At 43.9% G+C, this 14,776-nt stretch overlaps 1 protein-coding gene across 1 annotated transcript in view; it reads right to left on the bottom strand.

Moving 5' to 3' along the window:
- Nucleotides 1-395: 395 nt before the first annotated feature.
- impg2b (interphotoreceptor matrix proteoglycan 2b) overlaps nt 396-14,776 on the bottom strand; it is a 33,282-nt gene continuing 18,901 nt past the window's right edge. The window contains exons 15-21 of the mRNA XM_079425742.1: nt 9,631-9,850; nt 7,962-8,172; nt 7,707-7,895; nt 5,623-5,824; nt 3,870-3,949; nt 929-988; nt 396-806 (exon numbers count right to left, since the gene is read on the bottom strand). Of these exons, the coding sequence (XP_079281868.1) occupies nt 952-988; nt 3,870-3,949; nt 5,623-5,824; nt 7,707-7,895; nt 7,962-8,172; nt 9,631-9,850 (939 nt within the window). The 3' untranslated portion in view covers nt 396-806; nt 929-951. The remainder of the gene's footprint in view (nt 807-928; nt 989-3,869; nt 3,950-5,622; nt 5,825-7,706; nt 7,896-7,961; nt 8,173-9,630; nt 9,851-14,776) is intronic.

Genomic DNA, 14,776 nt, shown 5'->3' with positions numbered 1-14,776 from the left:
GGGATCCCAGTTCGTCGGTCACCGACGTGACTCGGAGTGACCGACTGATAGGGAACGTCTCGGTTATGTATGTAACCCTCGTTCCCTGAAGAAGGGAACGGAGACGTCACGTCCCGTCGCCACGGCTGCTGTACCACCGCTGAGCGGCCGGGTGACCGGCTCGGCTCCTCAGCGAAAACCTGAATATGCGCTGCACCCGCTGCCTACTTATACTCACATTGTGATTAGCGGCAGCTGGATGCAATAATCGCATGCCAATATCCATTGGCTTGTTTAGATACTCTCGTAGGGGATTGGTCTCTCTAAGCGAGATCCCAATTCGTCGGTCACCGACGTGACGTCTCCGTTCCCTTCTTCAGGGAACGAGGGTTACATACGTAACCGAGACGTCCCATGTCGCAAATAAAAAGAAGAGTAACAATCAAAGTGAAGGCACTGACAAACGAAAAACCATTAGAAAGAAACACAGGTTTTCCATTAAAATAGAGAGGAACCAACATGAAGCCCAGACATATAGTTGTGTTATCTTGTGTGGTCAGATGATACAGATATGTGTCAATAATAAGTGTTTATGTATATGGCCTTGACAATGCAGCAATAAATCAGCCCATCAGTAAAAACAATAAACAATCACAAATACATTGTTTTTCTACATTAGACCACAATTTGTCAATCCATCATTGTAATGGTTGCACACTCATCCATAAACGATTAAAATCAAAAGTCCATTTACATCTTCACAAACTATCTCCAAGTCCACCGTGGCAAAAGAGGACCTCTTCTTGCATTCAAAAAAAGGCAAGTGTCTGTTGAGCAAAAGATGACCAGAATTTCATGTAGCATGTCTAGGTAATATATTGGTGCAGACTACATTTATTATATCACAAATGTTTTTATATAAGGCTGTGAAATTTTAAAAAAGAAGTACCTTGGGTTTAATGGTTTGCAACTCTAATGGGAAGAGCTCTCTCGTCTAGCGTCAAGTGCCCTATAATAAAGACATACAACATAACAAGTACACAGATGAACACAAATCAACAAAACTTCACTCATTACAATGACAGCCTTTCCTGCTTGAGGAAAGCGGTCTGTTTTAATGTGACACTGAATCAAATAAGGACGTCAGCTATTTCTGTCTTGACTGACGGCTTGAATTGAACTCTAAACTGAAACTTTTCTGCCAGGCTTGAGTCTAAGAACCAAAGAATGTTCTTGGTTTGTTTTCAGACATGTATTATGTGATCTATTTTACATTTATATGTGTATACTTGTGTTTCCATGTGTTAGTCTCGATCAAGCTCTGTTCCAAAACCTAGTAAGCTGCCTTGCTGTCTACGGCCTAAATAAAAGGCATACTAAGTAAATGGAACTTTCTAAGGGAAAATTTTCTTAAAGTCAGGTTAATATGTTGCTAGGCTAACAAAATTATACTAGCTTAGAAATAGACTAAAATAGTACTTTTTTATTTTATTGAACTATTTTTATTGATGCTTTCTGATAATAAATTTATCTTCCTTCATCTACCATCTTGGATGGATTTTTTTTTTGAGCTTGTTACTGCCATATAATTTGTCAAAAGGACCTCAGCAGATTTAGGTTGCTTACCAACTGGAGTAGCCCTCGCATCAGGAGGTTGCCTACAAAGTCTTAAAATGCCGCCTACGTATAGGCAGCTCACAAGGTTTTGGAACACATCCTGAATGTGTGTGGCCTGGCTTCAAACTCTAGTGAACGATCTGCCCCGTGCTCGCAGCTGGTATGAGAGTTAACCATTACTCAGCCCCAGTGTTCATTTTTCAGTCTGGTACTCTCCACCTGTCTGGAACTCTATACGGCACCTGGCACAGGTAGAACACCCACGAACGGGCCTGCTGTCTGGATTTGTCTTGCCATGCTATTGTAGTGCAGAACATTGAGCTCTTTTGAAGACGTATTAACTACCACTGCACAAAGAGTTCAATTCATATCCAGAAATGGACTGTCTCGAAAAGACATTCTTCATGATACAAAAGAAACAAATCTGTGCTCTTCAACGGCATGAAAATAGATTTTTCAATTTAGTATTAAATATTGCTTTTGGATGTAAGCAGTGGCACCAGTTTTAAGTGTTTAAAACTGCCTTAATACATTTTAACAGTCAGTGATCATTTTTGTCACTTTACAGCGCTTTGTGTCACATTTTGCCAGTGCTGCATTTTAAAATCTTGGCAATCTTTTTGACATGATGTGGCATCTATAAATATTCCTTTAATTACAGTTTCTGAGTTTAGTTTCAAAATGGAAACAAAACAAATGCCTGTAATTTTCAAGCAATCTTTTAGGTGTGTTTGATAAGGGATGGATGGATGGACGGATGGACTTGGATTTTCTAAGCCGATATGCCTAGGAACTACACTCTCGTTCCTGTGTAATAATCAAGGAAATTTGCTGCCGTACCATGGGTGCAACTGGCGCAGTGATATTACGCAGCACCTGAAAGTAGTCCCTGTCTTTATCATAACTAGTTACTTAGCTGGGGACTACTTTCTGGCACTGCATAATATCACTGCGCCTACTGCACCCATGGTACGGCAGCAAATTTATTTGATTATTACGCCAGAACGAGAGTGTAGTTCCTAGGCATATCGGCCTAGAAAATCACAACTTTTCATTTTCTGTCGGTCTTAGTACACAATGTAACTACAGAAGTGTCAAGCTTTAAATAGGAAAATTATCGAAACTCTTTGGTCATTTTTGAGCGAGATGCTAATGATCTAATCAGATTCAATGATCGATGCTAAGCTAAGCTAAAAGTGCTACCACCAGACCCGGAGATCGGCTGAATGGATTCAAAAACGGTAAAACTCAACTGTTTAACTCTAGGGGAGTTGTAAAATGAGTGTTCCTTTAATGTATTTGCACCAAAAAATTATAAGGATTTATGCTGATATCATCCTAAACCACACGCCAGGGGTGTTTCCAAACTTTTGGAGGGCAGTGTAGATAGATAGATAGATAAATAGACAGACAGACAGACAGATAGAAATAAAAAGTGCTTTCATCATACTTGTTTTTGGCCTCCTATAAGCCTCATAACTGAATAAACCAGGCTGAAGTATTACTGCAAGAGGTCTGGCATGCAGAAGCAAATGACCAATTTCTAAAATAAACAATGACACAATAAACGCATATAATATTAATCTTTGTTGCTATTTTTGCTTGCTTGCCAGTGGTTTCCCCTCCAGCACTGGCATGTGTGCCTAAGGTTGCCGACCCCTGTTCTATAGAATTTATCGATTTACGTTTATGTGCAGCTGAGGTCATGCTTTACAGAAGGACAAGGGAAGCAATGCATTTAGTGGTTTTGCAGTCTGTTATTTGGCTCAGGCCTCTTACTGGCTGCCACAGTGCATGTTAAAGAAAAGTCCTGGGTTCAAAATAAGACAAGCTCTGTCCGCAGCATCTGTGATATGCAGTCGATTATCCACATAAAGTAATTCTGACTCTTCTGTCGGTTTTTAATAACAAACAAAAATGGTGTTTATAGAACCGCACTTACAATGAGTCTATGGGGCAAAACATTCCAGAGGGACTTGGGGCTCATATTGTTGTTCAAATTGAAATCTTCCACACAGAAACGAGCTATTGAAAATGTCAATTGTTTATCCTGTGCAAATGTCTTGCCCTATAGACTTCATTGTACGTGTACAACTGAAAATGCATGTTTCGCTTATTTTTTACAACTGAAGGAAGAGCCAAAATTATTTTCCATGGTCATTGACAATTTTCACAGATCCTGTCCATTGAGTGTAGGTTATATGCAAACCAGAACATTCTGATGGTGTGTGTCAGGTCTATTATCATCAGTTTGTGTTAGTACAAACACTTACACTTGGTGTTGTCGAACAAAATCTGCAAACTGGCGGTCCTTGGCATACAGCTCGATAATTCGAATACGGTCCTGGATTTCCTGTCGTGAGAGCAGGAAGGTGAAAGAGGGAGAAGTAGACAGTTATATAACAAGAGAAAGTGACCTCTTTGCCCTAGCCCTCATTCTACTTCTAGACGTCTAGACCAACAGAATCACAGAACCCAGAATCTTCTGAAGGATTTCTTCAATTACAGACAGTTTTTTGTCAGATGAGTTTATTTTTATTTAAAGTAAAATATTTATTCAAACATTTAAAATACTATATTCATAAAATATAATAATTCATAAATAAAATATTGTTGCAATTTACATATTTTTACATAAATATTTTATATTAAATAAATACTATTATTAATTTACTTAGTAGGTAAATATTAGTTCCTCACCTATTAACGTCACACTACATGTTTAATGGATTGAAGAAATAAGTAAATAAAATACACTTCTGTTACATAAGAAATTCAATTTATCTTCCCATCAAGTATTGTTTTCCAAAGAGGACATGCTTGATAATTCTCCATTGTTCAGAGTTGCCAGAATATTCTCCATTGTGAGCATATATCACTCAAGCAGACTATGACAGTTTCATTGCTGCAGGGAACAGTGCTTTAGTTGAAGGACATGGAGTGTATTTAGGAAAGTTTTTTGAGGAATATTCTATGCAAACATGTGGCACAGTGAACGCTATTAAAATACTAAGTAATGCTGCAGACCACTTGCATAAACACACACAGCTCTACAGACAATGTGTACCATGGGCACCTGGTTATTTGTGTAATTATCAGCACACTCATTGCATTTCGTAACTATTTTACGATTTTTATTTTAATTATTATGTTCATTTTATTCATACTTTTTCATAAAATCTACTTATGCCTCATTTGATGGTAAGGTTTAGGGGTGAACATTCATGATTTATTTATTTTTTTTCTAAAAATCATACGTTTGCATATAAATAACACAAATTCATACTAAAGCGCCATTTTGTAAATTATGTTTTCTAATGAATTCTGTTTACAATCAGTTTAGTTTACTCCACTTTTATTGGCTTAGTTTTGGGAAAAAAAGAATCTATCATCTACTTACTCCCCATTTGATGGTTAGGTTTAGGGGTGGACATTTATGCTTGCCTTTTTATAAAAAAATATACATTTTCGCAAACAAATAACACAAAGTGTGAATTCATATGGAATTAAACCTAGTAAAATAGTTATGTTTTCTAATGAATTCAGTTTATAATCAGTTTAGTTTATTGCACTTTTATTGGCATAGTTTTACGCTTTTTTAACGTTAATCTCATTCATACATCTTTGTAAGATCTACTTTTGCCCCAGTTGACGATTAGGTCTAAGGGTGGACCCTGATTTTACTTTTTCAAAAAATTACATTGTAACATTGTATGAATTCATGCAAAATCATCACCTCAAAGTAGTCACAGTTTATTATCAATTCAATTCATAATCAATTTAATTTATGGCGCTTTTAGTAGCTTCGTTTTGACATAACATTTGCCGCATTGCATCGCATGATTTTCAAAAGTTAACTTTTTATATTACAAATATGTATTTTCAATAATTTGTCAACTGAACCATCAACAACCAGGTACAATATACCACATGAAGTTAGTTTACTTCCATCCCACAAAGCTTTCATGTCAAAATAAATATGGTGTATTTTTAGGTCTACTAAAGTGCACACAAACACATCATTACCTCTTTCGTAAGTTCACTGTTCTCATAAATATGTCGTATTTCCTCACTGCTGAAGTCCGTGGAGATCTCAGCGCTCCCAGTGCTAAACGCAGGGGCATCTGGGTAACGGCGGTAGTACTGATTATAACCTGTAGTTGCTTCACTTTCAAACATGGGATTGTACTTGGTTGCTCTTTCTATAGATGGCACGTTCTCTGAATATCTGTAGAAAATGTCCAGAAATAAAAGTCAGATTATGGACAGAAACATCAACACATCAGAAAAAATGAGCCTTGGTGCTTATTTGGGAAACACAGGTTCAAATAAAAGAATATCAAACCAAAAAATGGGTTGTATCTGGGATCAAACATGCCCTTGGCATGAGTTCGTAAAAGTAGCAGCTCATCCCTCCTATTTATATCTGCACAAGGGTCAGATAGTGGAGCCACGGAAAAAGTGAGTGGATTAGCCGAGTAAGAGCGGCTCAATGTTCTCCCATCCTGGCATTCATTCCTCTATAACCTGTTGATCAGGATCACTGATAGATCCCCTGCCGAGACGTTACGTCATCTTACGTCTGCCAGGATTTCCCTGTTTGCCCTGGTGCTAGTGAAGCAAACAGGTTTAAGTCTGCCGTGTTTATGTTTGCAGACCAGACAAAGTTTCGATGCAAAATAAATTAATTCTGTAAGTATTTTTGTATTTATTTAAATTTTGTTTATGCAGGCCCCGTGATCATTTTTAGTGCATGTATGAAGTCTGTGTGTATTTTTAGTGCATGTATGAAGTCTTTGTTTGGACATTGAACTAATTCAGTCACAGTCGTCTAATACATTCGTTCAAGTCCTCCTGGGACATTCGTACGTACGAGTTGACACATTGTAATTATGGTGTCAGGTGCGTTCAAATCACTTTTGTCAGAAGAAAAATGTAAATTTAACTTTTCTACAATAAAACTCAACGATTTTTTTAAACTCTACATCTACAAAATGATGACTAAAGAATGTGCATCATTGTGCTTTTGCTTTTTAGATGATGTAAACTGAATCATTATATACCATATATAATATGGTAATTATACAGTAATATTTTGCATATGTAACTTACATAGTTTTATTGTACATTGCAAAAAAATGTACAATAAATTAATATTCATTTTATTAATTTAAACAAATTTACCGTCAATACAGACACAGCATATCTATAGTCTTTGAGCTGCATTGATTGCATCCGACACGTTTTTTCACTGACACGCCCCCAACTCTGAAACTCGGGTCTTAAAGCAAATATTGTTTCCCACTCATAATAATGACTTTGTGGTGGTGTTCATGTGCGTTTAACCCGTAAATACGATCTATCCTACATGACTTGAATGCACCATAAGTGTCCAAGTACTTCTTGAGGACACTGTATGTTATCCAGAGCTGACGGATATAAAACAAATTGTCATCTGTGCTATCACTATGATCTATCAGATGATGTACTATGATGTGTATAATGTATCAAAAAGTTCAAAATAAAACGTAAGACAGGAACGACTTGTCCAAAAACAATAATTGATCCAACCTGCACATGCCTAAGAGCATTTGTTTCATAACGACCAAAGAGAACATATTGTGTGTTCCGGCTTATTCGTACAAGGTCATAAAAACAAAATACGCACATTTGGGCCGTAAAATGTTGCAGTGTGCTCCATATGTATGTTCCAGAATGCAGTGCTTTCAAACACAATCACAGCTGAGAGTATTTGGTTCCTTTTCAACCAGGTGAGGAAACCAAATGGCATTTAACAAGTTGGAATATGCAACATTATTTTTCTTTTGGGGCCTCCGAGGAAACTCAAATCACATTTCAGAGAACTTGTATTTACAGGATTCATTCAAAACACTTGACAGAATGCTTTAAAAATGTCATTTAGGCTTCACATGGTCATTCAAATTAATTGAACCGATATTAATAATCCACTTTGTAGTCCACTAAGGAGTTCTGCTTGTTCTGAAGTTTAAAGAACGACATAAGCTTCTTAATTTCTTCCAAAAATATGATCTTATGATTTCTTTGGAGCAGGAAGAGTGTGTTTTTTATGCTGTAAGCACAGTTTGTACCGTAAAGGGTCTTCTGAATCATCAGTGTCATACTGGTCTCGCAGTGTTCTGGCGAGGAAAAAGATCACGCCCGAAGCCACGAGGAGGAACCCAGCTACTGAAGCAATGGCGATGCCAACCACCAGTGGTTCTGACACATACTCCTCACAGTGTTCGCCTCGATACCACCAGTTTTCACCGACTCGACACCTAAAAATAAAGATGAGTGAATTTCATTTTTGACTGTTGCTTTTGGAGATTACGTATAATACACACCTGCAAATGGCGCCCTTGCCAGGTATGATGTCACATTTCCCGTCATTCTGGCAGAAGTCTTCCTGTATGTCGCAGATACTCTGACATGGAAGCCCATCCACGCTAAAATAGCCAGCGTTACAAACGCACTCTGCCTCGCTGGACCAGCGGTTGACTAAACACTGGGAGAACTCATTACACGCTTGGAACTTACATGGATCAGCCTGGTCACCTACCAGAAAGAAACATACCTATTATAAATATATATACTCTCACAGCAAACAGAAAATACAAATATAAAAGCTAACAATTTTGATAATAGTATATAAATATTTTAACAAAAGAAAAAAGAAAAATACAATCGTGTGTCAAGTTTTCAGAAACGTACCCTTCTGTTTTTATTATTTTTATTGTATTTATTTATTTGTACAAATATCATGAATTGTTACTTAATAGTGACATTCATTAACTGACATTTTACACCTTAAATGTTTTTCAGATATTAAAAAGCAGTGGAGTATGTCATTGTTATTTTCTTTCTTTCCCCAGATTTTCATTTTAAATGAGACATTTATTTTGTCATTATGATACCAGGAACAACTGTATCACTGTGACAGAGATTAGTATTCAAGTCACTGTTTATGTGAATTGAATTTTATATATTTTTGAAATAATAATCTAAACAAATATCCAAACAAAAACATCATGTCATTGATTTTTCTGATATAAAATTAAGATGGAATACAATGGCGTTATAAGTTTGGATGTTGGTTGATAAATGTGACTATTTTTGCATTTGCTGCAATTGCTATATAAGCATTATTACAATTCATTACAAATGTGGCGTCAAAACAAAGATAATTTTCTGATTGCAAAGGCATCAGCAGTTGGCCATTAGAGATGTGTGTTGACAAAGGAGCTCAGAGAGAATTTACAAAGGGACACAAACAAATATGACTCACTTGTCTGACGTGTTGAGCTCTGCACGTCTCACTTGAATAAATCACCTCTAATCTGTCTGTAGTACAGAATCAATCTCTTATCACTCATCCTAACAAGGCCTAATGTTTTCCAAAGCCAGACTGGAATAAGCCTAACCTTGTCCTCTAGCATAGAAGAAGCCTGCTCAATATTGCTTAAAATGCCAGAGATCTACCATTTTGGAGGTTTGCCAACAAAGTGCGCAAACCTTCTGATATTCTTTTCCCCAAATTATATCTAAGATATTTTCACTCATTTTAATGCCTGTTCAGTTACAATTTTTCAGTAGCCTTTTAGTACTGGTATCAACTGAATCATAGTCTGGCTCCTGTAACATATATGAGTCACAAAGCCTCCCTGGGTAGCACACTAAAAAATGCACTAAACAGCACAACAAAACAAGTGTTACTCCTCCATTTGGGCTTAAATATGACAAATGAAACATAAGTGGTGCACAAACTGTGAAAGTATATAACAAATAGTCCTAAATCCCAGTCCTGACTGGTGCTAGTAATTTTAGGATTTAAAACAACTTTGAATTGGCAGCAAATGCATAATATGGCAGGCATTCTGCCCTTCAAAGAATCAAATAATGTTTAGTGAATATTGTTGGCCATAGGCAGCACCAAAAATTCACTTGTGTCTTCATATTAGCTAACCCCAATTTGTTTTCTGTGTTTTATGTGTATATGTAAGTTCTTTGAGTTACCTGATTCAACATCCAATGAATACTTGTCTATCGCAAGATTCATGGTTTGGTAAGCAGTATTGCAGAAGTCCTCCAGGATGAGGTAAACTGCTGTTGTCACACCATGGGGAACTGGCTTGCCAAACTTCATCCTGCTGTTTACCACAATGCTGCCATTCCTGAAGTTCAAGATCTCTAAATTCTGGAAATTGCTGAGGTTGGACTGTAGATATGGTACAAGCTAGAAAAAAAGAATTAAAGCATATTCCAGTGAGCAGCAATACAGAACCAAACATACCTATTTACGTTAATAGAAGTCAAGAAGGTGACTGAAGATTGTTTGCACATGATGTCATTGCTGTGGCACGAAATGCAGCTGGAGGGCAGGAAGTGATTTTTCTCCATAGGAATCAGTAGCAGAAACTCAAGATGCCTATATGGATGCTCAAATCGGTCAAACCGAGAAAACACAAGGAGATTTTATCGTGTACTAAAGTGTGTTGTTCATAAGGGAGGAAACGTCAAGAAATTGACTGAAAAACACTTTAAAAAGTGGCTTGTAAACCTGTGCCTGCGGTCAGGAGGAGCTGATCGGATAATGCTTGTGTGTGCAAATGGTTAATATAAGATACAATAATATATTATATTAAGATATTAATATAGGTATAAATACATAATCTAGGGCTGCCAACTCTCAAGCATTCAGCGTGAGACAGTCAGAAGTCACTCAATGCTAAATGTCAACAGACACAATGTAAATAAGATATTATTTGCAGTTCAGAGAGCTTCGCTGATTATAACGGAACATTGTGAGATTGTAATAAATTGAGGTGAGTGACAGCTTTTTTGTGATTATACAGAAGCGCTTTTTACTTGCTTTCTATAAACAATTCAGAATTTGAATAAAAGTTTTGTTCCCTATCTGTCGGTCACTACGAGTTATGTCGTGACGACATTAGGGGATTTACTTGAGAGCCCCGACTGCCTCTGATAAGAGAAAACGCCAATGAAATTTGGCTAGTGGATTTTGCATACCTGAGCCACTCCCCGTGCATACGGGTATAAAAGGGCGACAGGTGCATCCACTCATCAGATTTTTGCTTCGGAGCCGAGTGGATGAGAAATCTTCAAAACAGATCAGATCTCCACAAAGCCGTCTGCCTCGAAGTTTGTTCCTGGGTGGCGTTACGGTGCAGACAGCGGTGTCCCTGCAGCAGCGATTCCCCTGGGCACTTCACCTGAAAGAGCAAATTTCTAAAACACTGGGCGGTTCGCGTCTTTTTAAAGATGCCGTTCCGTCCGTGTTCTCTTGGTTGCGGTCGCTTCCTGTCCTCGGATGACGGTCACGAGCGTTGTCTTCAGTGTCTGGGCATCCAGCACGCTGAAGATGCGTTTGTGGATGAGTCATGCGCCTGTTGTGGGCGTATGAACATGGCAACGCTGCGTTCTCGCCTTTCCTTTCTGAAAGGATTGGCACCCTCTGCCGCCACCCGTCCCGGTCTCTCTGGCTCGAGCAGAGGACCGCCGGCTGGCGCTCTGGGAGATCTGAGGGTGACGGTAAGAGCTTCTCCGCCGGGCACGTCCCCGCGGACCTCTTACTCCTCCCGCAGCGCTTGTTCCGTCCGGTTCCCGAGTGATTTCGCTGGTTCGCCTCACGGGGCCGCCAGCATTTCATTCGGTGCGCCGCCCGAGGATCAGATGTCGATCGCGGCATCGGGGGATGGGCTTTCGTCCTCTGAGGATGAACGATCGGCGGGGCTGCCCCCCTCGGGTGTTGTCGCCACTGCCGATCCGGACCCAGAGCTGACGGCCATGCTTGCCCGGGCAGCCGTGAGTATCGGGCTGGAGGTCAACAGACCGCCCAGTCCCGAGCCCTCGCGGCTGGATGATTGGTTCATCGGCGCAAAACGCGACCAGCGGCCGCACTTTGCCCCGGTGCCTTTCTTCCCGGAGGTGCATGAGGAGCTGACGAAGTCGTGGACGGCCCCTTTCTCGGCCAGAAGCCGCTCGTCTCCCTCCTCCGTCCTCACTACCCTCGATGGCGGGGCGGCCAGGGGGTACGTGGATATTCCCCAGGTGGAGAGAGCGGTTGCGGTGCACCTGTGCCCGCAAAACGCCGCCACCTGGAGGAATCGTCCGCGTCTCCCGTCCAAAGCCTGTAAGCTGACGGCCGCACTCGCCGCCAAGGCCTACAGCGCTGCGGGCCAGGCCGCCTCTGCCCTGCATGCCATGGCCATCCTGCAAGTTCACCAGGCCAAGGCACTAAAACAAATGCACGAGGGTAGTCCCGACCCGGGGTTGATGCAGGAGCTGCGCACGGCGACTGACTTCGCTCTCTGGGCGACGAAAGTCACGGCGCGGTCCCTCGGGAAGGCGATGTCCACGTTAGTGGTCCAAGAGCGCCATCTCTGGCTCAATCTGGCCGAGATGAAGGACGTCGACAAAGTACGCTTTCTCGACGCCTCCATCTCCCAGACGGGGCTATTTGGCGACACTGTCGAGGGTTTTGCCCAGCAATTCTCGGCAGTACAAAAGCAGACGGAGGCAATTCAGCACATCCTCCCTAAACGGCGGGATGCTCCAGCTGCCACCGCTGGCCCAAGGGCCAGGCCCCAGTCTGCTGGTCGCCGTGGGCGCCCTCCTGCGTCCTCCAGAGCTGCTCTGCCCCGTGCTGAGTCGTCACCTAGGCCGGTGCGTCGAGCCTCTCGCAGGAGTGCGGCGCCCCCTGCGCCTCAGCCGGCCGCCAAGTCCTCCAGGAAGACGACAAAGCGGCCCTGACGCGCACAACCCGGAGATGGAGGAATTTGCTCTTTCCCAGGAGACGACGAGGCTAGCGTCGCTCCTTCCCCCGGAGGAGGGCCGGGTGGAGAATCCTGTGTTTTCTTTTCTTTCTGTTCCGCCACTGGCTCAAGGGCCAGTGGTACCCACATTGTCAAAGAAAGAGCAATTTCCCTTCCCTCCGGGTTCCCAGGTCTGCGGGCTGACAGTGTGCGACGCAATGCCTCCTCACTCTCACCCGAGACCCATATTGCCAGTGGCCAAGAGAGTGCGGTCTGGGGACGCGATGCCTCCCCGCGCACCTCTAGCCAGTCCCCCCGGGGACTTAGGGAGTTTTGTGGGGATGAGTCAGAACGCACTGCCTTCTGTTCCATCCAACCTTACTCCCCCTCGCTGCACCACTGCGGGCACGTCGATTGGGCCTTTGGTGCCGCTTGCACGGTATCTGGGGGCGTGGCTTGCGCTACTCAGCCCGTCTCGCTGGCTCATTCGCACAGTTCGACTCGGCTATGCGATTCAGTTCGCCAGGCGGCCGCCCAGGTTCAGCGGCATCCTCGAGACTTCGGTGGCAGTCCGAGATGCACCTGTCCTGCGCGAGGAGATTGCTGTCCTTCTGGCAAAGGGTGCAATCGAGCCGGTCCCTCCAGCCGAGATGAGGCAGGGGTTTTACAGCCCCTACTTCATCGTGCCCAAGAAAGGCGGTGGCCTTCGGCCAATCCTGGACCTGCGAGTCTTGAATCGGGCCCTACACAAGCTCCCGTTCAAGATGTTGACGCAGATGAGTTCACTCCGTGGATTGGTTTGCAGCGATCGACCTGAAGGACGCTTACTCTCATGTCTCGATTCGCCCTCGACACAGGCCGTTCCTACGGTTTGCGTTCGAGGGGCGGGCATGGCAGTACAGGGTCCTCCCCTTCGGGCTCTCCCTGTCTCCCCGTGCCTTCACGAAGGTGGCGGAGGGCGCCCTTGCCCCGTTACGGGAAGTGGGCGTCAGGATCCTCAACTATCTCGATGATTGGCTCATCCTGGCCCGATCGCGAGAACAGTTGGGTGGTCACAGGGACCTGGTGCTCCGGCACCTCAGCCAGTTGGGGCTTCGGGTCAACTGGGAAAAGAGCAAGCTCTCCCCCGTGCAGAGAATCTCTTTTCTCGGTGTGGAGTTAGACTCTGTGAGTATGATGGCACGTCTCTCGGACGAGCGTGCCCAATCAGTGCTGAACTGCCTGAGTTCCTTCAGAGGCAGGACAGTGGTTCCGCTGAAACAGTTTCAGCAGCTCCTGGGGCATATGGCATCCGTAGCCGCAGTCACGCCGCTCGGGTTGCTTCATATGAGACCACTTCAGCACTGGTTACACTCACGGGTCCCGAGATGGGCATGGCGCCGCGGGACACGTCGTGTCACCATCACGCTATCGTGTCGCCGCTCTTTCAGCCCCTGGTCGGACCTTGCCTTCCTACGGGCCGGGGTGCCCCTAGGACAAGTGTCCCGGCATGTTGTTGTCACAACAGATGCCTCCAGCATGGGCTGGGGCGCTATATGCAACGGGCAGGCAGCCTCGGGGCTCTGGATGGGGCCTCGACTGCTTTGGCACTTCAACTGCCTAGAGCTGTTGGCAGTGCATCTGGCCTTAAAGCAGTTCCGGCCACTGCTCCTAGGCCAGCACGTGTTGGTCCGCACGGACAACACTGCGGCTGTTTCGTACATCAACCGGCAGGGAGGTCTACGATCACGCCGCATGTCACAGCTCGCCCGCCATCTCCTCCTCTGGAGTCAGTCACAGCTCAAATCGCTGCGCGCCGTCCACATTCCGGGGGAGCTCAATCGTGCAGCCGACGCGCTCTCACGACAGCTCACTTCCCCGGAGAATGGCGACTCCATCCCGAGACGATCCGGCTGATTTGGAGTCGATTCGGGGAAGCTCAGGTAGACCTGTTTGCTTCCCGCAAGTCCTCCCACTGCCAGCTGTATTTCTCCCTGACCGAGGCCCCCCTCGGCACGGACGCACTGGCACACAGCTGGCCTCGGGCTCTGCGCAAGTATGCGTTTCCCCCAGTGAGCCTGATCGCACAGACACTGTGCAAGGTCAGGGAGGACGAGGAGCAGGTCTTGTTGGTTGCGCCATATTGGCCCACCCGGACCTGATTTCCGGAACTCACCCTCCTCGCGACAGCCCCTCCCTGGCGCATCCCTCTGAGGAAGGACCTTCTTTCTCAGGGGCTCGGCACCATACGGCACCCGCGTCCGGCTCTGTGGAACCGCCATGTGCGGCTCCTGGATGGGACGCGGCAGACTTGAGTGGCCTGCCACAGGCTGAAGTGGAGTCTGTTCGCGGACTGGTGTTCTTCTCGGCGGGAGGACCCCCGAAGATGCACGATTGGAGTGGTGCTT

This window comes from Barbus barbus (genome assembly GCF_936440315.1).
Source record: "Barbus barbus genome assembly, chromosome: 9".
Taxonomy (NCBI): Eukaryota; Metazoa; Chordata; class Actinopteri; order Cypriniformes; family Cyprinidae; genus Barbus; species Barbus barbus.
The sequence above is the reverse complement of the archived record's forward strand: the minus strand, read 5'-3'. Positions and strand labels throughout refer to the sequence as shown.